Source organism: Apostichopus japonicus, chromosome 1 (genome assembly GCF_037975245.1).
Source record: "Apostichopus japonicus isolate 1M-3 chromosome 1, ASM3797524v1, whole genome shotgun sequence".
NCBI classification, from domain to species: domain Eukaryota; kingdom Metazoa; phylum Echinodermata; class Holothuroidea; order Aspidochirotida; family Stichopodidae; genus Apostichopus; species Apostichopus japonicus.
The window spans coordinates 20,947,483-20,958,657 of record NC_092561.1 but is presented as its reverse complement, the minus strand read 5'-3'; the positions used below and the strand labels follow the sequence as shown (position 1 = coordinate 20,958,657).

The 11,175-nt window shown below is 37.1% G+C and overlaps 1 protein-coding gene across 1 annotated transcript; it reads left to right on the top strand.

Annotated features, from left to right (window-relative positions):
- The first annotated feature begins 1,061 nt into the window (after positions 1-1,061).
- On the top strand, positions 1,062-10,420 carry LOC139971291 (acetylcholinesterase-like). Its single transcript, XM_071977625.1, has 8 exons — positions 1,062-1,521; positions 2,052-2,211; positions 2,630-2,707; positions 2,957-3,075; positions 3,613-3,789; positions 6,029-6,639; positions 7,346-7,515; positions 9,809-10,420. Exons 1-8 carry the CDS (start codon positions 1,156-1,158, stop codon positions 9,994-9,996), a joined length of 1,869 nt encoding a protein of 622 aa, XP_071833726.1. The 5' UTR covers positions 1,062-1,155; the 3' UTR covers positions 9,997-10,420.
- Positions 10,421-11,175: the final 755 nt, after the last annotated feature.

The window sequence follows — 11,175 nt, the reverse complement described above, 5'->3', positions numbered from 1 at the left end:
GACATCCTATAAAATTTCTTGTGGTACAAGCAAAATATTTCATTATAAATAAATTTTACAACTTTGTAAACAATAATAGTGATGGAAACAGTGTTCCAATATTTCGTAGGGTTTGTTGGTGTGTGTGCTGAGCTCTGAAATAAGTAAAACTCGAATCATGGCTACAAATATAGCAAGGTAAGTCTGTACAAATCTTCATATTTAGTTATTGCCTTCTGTTGAACCAATGGTAAAGCACATTTTCTCATCAAGTTGACATTATATTAAACTCTCTGTTAACTTCTTGTACAACTATAGGCAGTTTCCCACTCCAAAAATATTGACTGTGCGGACACCCCGCGGCACTGCAACAAAACTCAAAGACTAACCGCTTTAATTGCATATTTAGGACGTTTTGGAAATTAATTTTGTACTAAATATACATACAATGTTTACTTCAAGTATACTCTGTAATAGAATCTGTCTGTTTTGGTAGTTGTTTTGAACATTACGTCAAATAAGAAGAAAGTTTATGGCTTGCTGTGTGAAGCCTACTTGCCAATATAATTGTATAAATCGCAAATCCCTATATAGGGAGACAAAAGTGTATACGCAAATCTTTCAAGGCACGTCATTGGACAAGCAATAAAATGGTCCTAAATGTTGTCCAATCGACTTGAATTTTATATCAATGGGGAAATTTAAAAATCTTTAGTTATTGGAGAAGTATTCATATATTTGTTAAAAGGGATACATTCTTTCTTCGACTGGAAACTCTTAAATAGACTAGAACACATTGTGTAATTATATAGGCGAACCAGGAGAGCTAAATTTGTGACAATTCATTTTATTCATAAGAACAGAAAGACGGTCGTAAACTAATTTGATCGCGATTAAAAAGTAACCGAGCCACTCAACCCTAAATCCAGCGTTCTATCAACTGAACTATCCAGCCCTCATTCTCTGGTAATCTATAACTTATAACAGGTCTTCGATAAGATGGCAAAGTGCAAATAAATAACACTTCACTTTGCATATAAATCAACTTGACTGATTCTTTGATAACTTGATCTTTAAACTGTCTGTTTGGCTTCTATATACGTATACGTTTGTCATTATATTAACGGGTACAAAAATATATGCTAACATATTGACTTCATTCGGGATCGTATAAAAATGTATCGATTAGGTGCCTTACTGGTAATATGTTTTTCGATAATTTTCGAATCGGCGGCAATCCAACCCTCTGTTACATTACAAGATGGTACCGTCATTCTAGGAGTGAGGAAATCTGTTGACAGTGATATTCTAGGAGTGTCTAAAGATATTGAAGTCTATTATGGCATTCCGTACGCCGAGGCACCGGTAGGGCCTCTGCGATTCAAACCACCTTTGCCGTTTAAGGCCATCGGTAATCCTTACAACGCCACTGAGATAGAACACGCCTGTCTACAACCACCCTCAGATCATTCTTACTCACCTAAAAGTAACAAAATGTCCGAAGATTGCCTGTTCTTAGATGTGTTCGTTCCCAAAGGCTTAGTAAGTTGAGTAATAGCTCTGTCTATAATCTTTATTATCTTCATTTTCTCTGGAAAATATTTCAAATCATGAGTAGAACAATACCGCCATGAATGTTAAATATCATAAGAAATATGAAATTGCAACTTTTCATCCTTGAATTGTGATACTATTGTAACATTTCCTTAGCTGCAATTGTTCCCTTTTTATTTTTGGAAATTCAGCGAATTGTAACTGTTTAATAGAAATAATACTTTAATCAATTATGTCGATAAAAATGATTGCAAAAATATTAAGAAAATAATAAGAAGGAAGAAACAAACCCATTTATAGCTCGGTTGCTAATATGGGGAAGTTTACTCTGCTTATTCCAGAGGCTTGCACAAATTTCACTCAATATGAACATTTTCTGATTCTGAGATTATATTATTCCATGAGGATGTGAATATGACCTAATAATACATAAGAAACTTTGTTATGTTATATCATCTTCAGCCACCGAAAGATCCTTTTAAATGTAATAAAGTTACTCTCTTTCCATCCCATAACAGACCGACAAGACACCCGTTCTGGTATGGATTCATGGCGGAGCTTTCATCTACGGAGCTGGTCAAATGATTGTATCAGAATCCTTGCCTCTGGTAGCATATGGTGAAATCATTGTAGTCACTTTAAACTATAGACTTGGTGCACTGGGATTTCTGAGCACTGGTAAGTTCTACTCTTTCAAGCATCATAGTTAGTATGAGGATTGGTATACTGATAGACAGGGGGTGAGGGGAAATGAGATTGGGGGAGGGGAGCATGTTGATGTTAGTGGTGGACATTGCGAAATATAGGCTTTATTACAGAAGTGTACACTGTTTAAGTTATGTCTGGGACGTAAAATTACCGTATATATGTATGCACAGTTTTATTTCTGTTTGCAGTGTAATCAAGGGTTGCTAGGTCAGTAGGTTATCATCTACAGCTATACATGTTACACCCGAAATGTCCCAATATGTTAAACTATTTTGGTAATATTGTAAAATCAATGGAACTCAGTGCTGACGACATGCCCATGAACTCATATTTTGAATGAATTACGGTGTAACACTTCCAACACTTCTTTTGTGTCGTTCGCGCACAGGTGATGACTTAATCCCTGGTAACTTGGGTCTCAGAGATCAACAGGCTGCGCTAAGATGGGTGAACGAAAATATTGAGGGTAAGTTGATCTTTCGTAGCTCACTTTATAATAGGGTGTTGATCTAAACTAGTTCATCTCTTTTGTCTATGCTTTCATAGGTTTATGATATTGATAAATATTTTATTTGCGAGCACTGAGGAAAATGTCGCTGCTGACCGGCTTCCCTGCATATTTCTACTCATTGTTATGAACCTGTCAATGTATTCCTAGAATTGGTTACATATAAAGTAGTTATTTATTATAATTATTATTTGCCTCTATTTGCAGCGTTTGGAGGAGATCCTTCTCAAATAACCATCATTGGAGAGAGTGCTGGTTCCGTGGGCGTTGCGTGCCAAATCCTGTCACCTAGCAGCCGAGGACTATTCAAATACGCAATAATGGAGGTGAGGAAGTTAGGAGTAGCCTGGTAATTATGATCTGTGACGGATACACACACGCACACACATACACACACACACACATATATATATATATATATATATATATATATATATATATATATATCGTAGTTGGTTCATTTGGTGATGGGTTGCACATTTGACCAAATATGTGTAACTTTCCTACATACCCAATTGTAGGTTGAGTTTGAAGTCCACGTCGAACCTACCAACACCATGTTGATGCGTAACTTCATCCATCCGTTTTGGTTCCACCATGTAAAGATATATTGCATGTAGTAGTGGGTTTGTTCAATAATGACACAGGCCATCGACATGTGCTAGTTGACATGTAAACTGGTAAGATGGGGTTTTTTTTGCAATTCGCCGCACCATCTCAATACAGGTAGTAAAAACGTCTCTATAATAATGCTAGTGATTTTCTATTACTGATATGAGCTGGAACTGGGATTTATCATAAAAAGCAGTTTATATTGTTTTAACGTTTTCAATGTGAACAATTTGATCGATGTTTTACTACAGAGCGGAAGTCCATTCGATCCTTGGGTAAATTCCTTTCCTCCAGAATATCATCGTCAAGAGGTCAAAGCTCTCGCGAAATTAGTTGATTGTAGTCCAGAGGACATCGAGAATGATGGAAACTTACTTCGATGTCTGCAGAAAGCACCTGCAAAGGACATTAACATGAACCTTGTTTTGGTTAGTTTAATTCCTTCGAATCATTTATGTTCTTTTTTCTTTGTTTGCGGAATGGCAACAGTAAAAGCATGCAAATAATTTACTTACCCAGGTAGATAATAAATGGCAAGGAAGCGTCGTTTTATGTTTCAATGAAATATAATTGTCGCTCAATCACCTTCTTTCAAGCCACTCTCTACAGTAATTCTAATTGAATAAAATCAATTATTGTAATTACTTTGATACGGAACTTACGCTTAGATACATGATATGTTATATAACTAAAAGAACCTTACTATACAAGGGTAGGAGTTGCTCTGTATATCTTCTGGAAGCGCCTTGCGAAGACTGAAGATCCTTGCGAGACAAGTTTTAACGAATCCTAACTTCCGTTCAAACCGATGCTGGCGAACCACAATCAGCGTGTTCAACTAATCGTTTCTATATATATATATATATATATATATATATATATATATATATATATATATATATATATATATATATATATATATATATATATATATATATATATATATATATATATATATATATATATGATAGATGGCATTAATTCCAGGTGAAGAGTGCTCAATATACCTGGGTATAGAGCTGGATAGGTATAAATAATGTACACTCGTACAAAGTTTGCGCTATTACTCGAGTTTCATGCTTCTTCGCAATCGTCAGATAGCTAATGATCAGGTTGTCTGTCTGTGGCCACAGACAGACAACCTGAGGCTATCTGACGATTGCGAAGAAGCATGAAACTCGAGTAATAGCGCAAACTTTGTACGAGTGTACATTATTTATACCTATATATATATATATATATATATATATATATATATATACAAATAGGTGAAATGTCTATAAACACTGGACAGCAGTAGCAACCATGCTTAGGTTGAGTGACACTAACAAGTTAAAAGGTAAACAGCAAATAGGGTAGGTACGTGATAGTAGAAGTACAGTATTGTGATTGTGACAACAAGCAAATTGGCTATATATTGCTTCTGAACACAGGAAAAAGCAACGACACGGTCTTCTGGTCAGTAGCAGATGTTAATCTAGATCTCTCTCTCTTGCTTGCGTGAAGATACAAGCATTTATGCCAGTTCAGCTTTGGTCTGGATGTTTCTGCCATATACTCTCGTTGAACGATTTATGGATGTTCCTTTTATCATCGCAGGAGTTATTCTCTGATATACAGTGTAGCGAAAGTTGTAGAAAGTTTTGAACCAGTCCGTGAAATTCTTTGAAACGACAAAAATGATACAAATTTCACTGTATCCTAACATCTTCCAAACTTGATCTTGCATCCTTTCGCATCACGACCTCTTCGTCACTGCAACTTAGATAAGAAAATATGCTCTCGATGATCGAATATAACCTTGCTGACGTACATTTACTCTAACAGTTCTTAAGGCGCATACTGGTATTCGTTAATCCCTTTCGCAGTAATTTGCTAAAAATCAAGATGTATAAATGTAAAAGAAACATTCGAAGGAAATATCATCGTCATTCCTCCCTATTATGAAAATATTTCACCTGCATGCCGTCACGAGCGCCACCAAGTATATTTCTAAGCAGGCCTTTCTTAGCCAGAGTTTGATTTGGGCATAATGATGTGGCTGAGGTAGGCCATGTGGAGAAAAATATATGGGACTTTTTGGTTGATAATGAGGTTTTAGAATAGTGCTATCATTTCCATCATTGTAACTGTAAATCAGTTCTTGTTCAAACTTTCATTCTTTGCTGGTGTGATTGAGTGCAAGTCATTTGGAATGAAGTCTCATTTTCGTGGGGTCATGGGTGTGGGGGGGTGGGCACGTGACCCCAAATTTCTAGGGGATGTCCCTTACTGACAGACAGACAGAATATCCCAAACAAATGTCCTAGGATACAAAGAGGGACCCTCCTCTTAGACCAATTCTTAGTCCCATCCCATGACGATTGCGACCCTTATTCCGTCGTGAAGTCTTTCTCCGAGGCGGCCCTATGCTGCTAGCTAGTAATAACTATATGTAAAGACGTCCATTGGAGATATTTTTTATACATCTCTGTTTAGTGATACCATATTACTTTTACAACTCTCAATCAACCTAGGGAGCCAGTGAGTATTGACACTGTATTGACAAGTTTATCTTTAATTCAACTGAAATTGCTAAGCTGAACAACCATAATAATTTCAACATTATATTGTTATTTATACAAGACGATTAATTATTTGTAAACTTTTGGTCAATCATTATTTCAGGCCCAGAAGGAACTAGGTGTGCCTCATCTGCTTCCAGTTTCTCCTGTAACTAATGACGACTTTTTACCTAAAGATCCACAGACGCTGTTAGAAGATGGTGGCATCAATGTGAAAAGTATTATCGTGGGAACTAATGCCGAAGAAGGCACTTTTCAGACTTTCTCATATTTTTTCCCAAATCCAGATGATCAACCGTACGTAAACGCGTCCATGTTTCGAGCGGTTATGAATTTCATTGGTATCGAAGATCCCGTGTTGCATGAAGTTGTCAGAACCATTTACATGCCAGATGCCAGTGATTTGGAGAACGAAAGCCACGATTACTTTACAGAGGCGACGCAGATACTTGGTGATTATTTCTTCCTGTGTGGTGAAACAAAGTTTTCGAAACTTGCATCATCATCATCTGCGAATGTTTATCGGTATACCATGACATTTCGTCCGTCGAATAATTTTCTGGGAATTAAATGGGCTGGAGCCTCCCATGCCGATGAGTTGCAATACGTCTTCGGTGCTCCTTTTGGAGAACGCTTTTTAAGTAAAACGACGGACGATGAGAGAGAACTATCACAGAAAACGATGGATTATTGGATAAACTTCATGCACTCTGGGTAAAATGCTTGACTTTTATTCATTTAAGATTTAAGATGAAGCAGTTTTGAAATTGCTCCGTTCTAACTTATTCATTCCTTCCCTTTGTTATTTCTTTCGTTCGGCTGATCTTTTTAATGTTATTCATTGTGAGTTACTCCTTTTTATTGCTTCTATTAAACTTGCATATTTCAATTATGTTGAGGTATGAATCTTAATTTCAATTTTGCCTATTATGGAGCGCGTGAGATTCAAAATAACATGTAATTATTTAAATTTATATATATATAAATATATAAATATATATATATATATATATATATATATATATATATATATATATATATATATATATATATATACATACATATATACATATATATATATATATATATATATATATATATATAAATATATATACATATATACATACATATATACATATATATATATATATATATATATATATATATATATATATATATATATATATATATATATATATATTTATCTGTGTGTATGTGTGTGTTTAGTAATTATTTGTTATTTCGAATCTCACCAGGAACGCAATACTCATATTCCAGTACAACAATCGCCACTCAAGTATTCGAAAATATGTAAGCTTATGGAAGGATTTGTGTACTCATTTATTGCTACATTTCCATAAGGGTTTAACAAATTTAAATAGTTTATATGAATTCAGGAATTTTGTTCGCAACTCTCTAGGGATCCTAATGTACCAGCATCCAGCACAAAATTACCAGATTGGCCCAAATTTACAGCAACAGATAATGTTTTCAAGGACCTATCACCGACTATGCGTGACAACATTTACATGAAGCAAAAGGAGTGCCATTTTTTAGAACATATTCTTCCACCGTTGAAAGAAGCCCTTGGTAAGTTTTAGTTTTCTTAAAAAGGTATCTTCGGTGACTGGAGCGTCGGAGTTACTTTTGAATACAAGTTGGTGTGTAAGCGTTTCGTCGTATAAGGGCGAGAGGGGGGGGGGTGGGGGGTTGCTCTATAGAACTGACTAGCCTCATGTTGTCAAAGCCTTGGTTACATTTACTGCAGTTCTCTTGGACTGGCCTTCGATACTGAGTTACTACTCAGTAACATCATCATCCATTGGTCAAGATCACATCATCCATCCTATTACTCATGTTGTTTCGTAACGCGCTCCGGTCTGTACCATGAATTATTCAATCTGTATTGCTATAAACTGCGCTCCGGTCTGTACCATGCATTATTCAATCTGTATTGCTATAAACTGCGCTCCGGTCTGTACCATGAATTATTCAATCTGTATTGCTATAAACTGCGCTCCGGTCTGTACCATGAATTATTCAATCTGTATTGCTACCTGCGATAAACTGCGCTCCGGTCTGTACCATGAATTATTCAATCTGTATTGCTACCTGCGATAAACTGCGCTCCGGTCTGTACCATGAATTATTCAATCTGTATTGCTATAAACTGCGCTCCGGTCTGTACCATGAATTATTCAATCTGTATTGCTACCTGCGATAAACTGCGCTCCGGTCTGTACCATGAATTATTCAATCTGTATTGCTATAAACTGCGCTCCGGTCTGTACCATGCATTATTCAATCTGTATTGCTATAAACTGCGCTCCGGTCTGTACCATGAATTATTCAATCTGTATTGCTACCTGCGATAAACTGCGCTCCGGTCTGTACCATGAATTATTCAATCTGTATTGCTACCTGCGATAAACTGCGCTCCGGTCTGTACCATGAATTATTCAATCTGTATTGCTATAAACTGCGCTCCGGTCTGTACCATGAATTATTCAATCTGTATTGCTACCTGCGATAAACTGCGCTCCGGTCTGTACCATGAATTATTCAATCTGTATTGCTATAAACTGCGCTCCGGTCTGTACCATGCATTATTCAATCTGTATTGCTATAAACTGCGCTCCGGTCTGTACCATGCATTATTCAATCTGTATTGCTACCTGCGATAAACTGCGCTCCGGTCTGTACCATGAATTATTCAATCTGTATTGCTATAAACTGCGCTCCGGTCTGTACCATGAATTATTCAATCTGTATTGCTACCTGCGATAAACTGCGCTCCGGTCTGTACCATGCATTATTCACTCTGTAATCCTACCTGCGATAAACTGCGCTCCGGTCTGTACCATGAATTATTCAATCTGTATTGCTACCTGCGATAAACTGCGCTCCGGTCTGTACCATGAATTATTCAATCTGTATTGCTACCTGCGATAAACTGCGCTCCGGTCTGTACCATGCATTATTCAATCTGTATTGCTACCTGCGATAAACTGCGCTCCGGTCTGTACCATGCATTATTCAATCTGTATTGCTACCTTCGATAAACTGCGCTCCGGTCTGTACCATGCATTATTCAATCTGTATTGCTACCTGCGATAAACTGCGCTTCGGTCTGTACCATGCATTATTCAATCTGTATTGCTACCTGCGATAAACTGCGCTCCGGTCTGTACCATGAATTATTCAATCTGTATTGCTACCTGCGATAAACTGCGCTCCGGTCTGTACCATGCATTATTCAATCTGTATTGCTACCTGCGATAAACTGCGCTCCGGTCTGTACCATGCATTATTCGAGTCTGACGAGTCAACATGTGAGAGTAGGGAGCTATTCGACCACGGAGCCCATGGTTAAATTAGGGAAAGTGTGGAGGTGTCCTGTGAAATATGAAACAAACAATAATGCATTCTAAGTTGGATGATACATAAGGGGAATACAAATAGAAGAAAGGGGGAGGCCTCGAGCCCGACTTGCGACTGGGAGACCCCCTGGATATTGTGTTGCATCATATAAAGTGACCTCAAATTGCCTTGGCAGAATTAAATACTGATGTCTGGTCAGTCTGCTTTGAGCTATATCAGTGAATACACGTTTCCACTTTAAATTGAAGACAACGAATGATAGCTGGTATGCATGCGTAACAACTGTGACTTGAGAAGGAAGACATTTAAATTCCTTTTGATACTCGGAACAAGTACTATGCACAATATATAGAACACTTTTCACACTACCGTAGCTCATTTAGAGGTTGATAGGAAATGTATAAAGTGTAATTAAATGTTCAAGATTTTCTGAACGTACTTGTGTTTTGTTTTTTCCTTTTTAAAATCATGTTTTCTTTCGATATATATTTTCTTCACACAGATCGGCTGAATACATTCCGAAAGGAAACCAATACATCGCCACAAGAGAAGGGAGAAACCAATACATCGCCACAAGAGAAGGGAGAAACCAATACATCGCCACAAGAGAAGGGAGAAACCAATACATCGCCACAAGAGAATGGAGAATGTGAATCCGGTCACTGTCATCTGGACAAGAGCGAACCATAACATCAGTTATGTGACGTTTCTTTAGCATGAATTCTCAAAAGATGTTCATTTACACTAATTGAGACACCATATCGTGGAACAATTAATTTTCAATAGGCCTAGATTGTGTTGAGGAGGCATCAAACTTGCTGAAGAAAATGGTGCTGTCATATATTATTTCCATAAGTTGTGTATCGGGTGCTGATTGTGGTATATCATGGCAACAAATTTACTCTTCAATTTTGCTATAGTCATACAGTAGCCAACAACTTTGCGTTGCGCTACAAGATATACCTCGTATAACAACTTGCAAGGACCTGGTAAAATAGCGGAAAAGTCTTCAAAATAGTTTACATGTAACTGTTTGTCCAATTAAGTTTCGCATCAAGATAAATTTCCAAAACTTAAGTTTGTCAACTCATAATACTTACGTGTTGTCAAAATAAATATTGATTTCATCTATCTGACATTGTTTTGTGTAAAATACCATATACTTAGTTTTTACTGACATTTAAAGACAATTCGTTTGCATTAAACCAAATAATTTTCAAATGTATTAATCGACGCTGGGAGTAGAGTAAAGCAAAGCTTTGTATAACAATTAACAAGTTCATTGATATTACTTAGGAACTAAGGTGTCCTAATATAGGTGCCTGAGGGACACCTCATGTAACATTCCTGGGACGACATATGGTGTCGATATTGATATCATGTCAACAAAATGCAATAAGTAACAAATGGTTTTGTATTGTGAGAGTCGCAGGTATGGGGATTGGTAGGACCGGCGCCCCTCTCAGAGTTCTGGCCAATCCTTAGGCCAACGCTTAACCCCTCTTTCACTTCAAACCAACCCCCAAGCCCACCCCACTCCCGTCCCGTCCTGCTCTTTGTTTTCTTTGTCAAACGAATACAAAGTAAATTAGTTGAATCGTTTGTTAAAATGCAATAAAACGTAAGAAATTGACACCGCAAGCTAACGGTCGACGTCGGAACGATTTGACAAGGAGACCATACACTCTTACCGGTAATAAGTAGATCACACTATACCTAGACCGTACACTCGTACCGGTAATAAGTAGTTCACACCATACCTGTATACATCTTATATGAGACAATATATGGAGGTGGCACTATGAACTTTACCATGTGATGGAAGTAAGTGATAAGAAAATCAAACAAAGTTCACAAAAGGCAATGAAT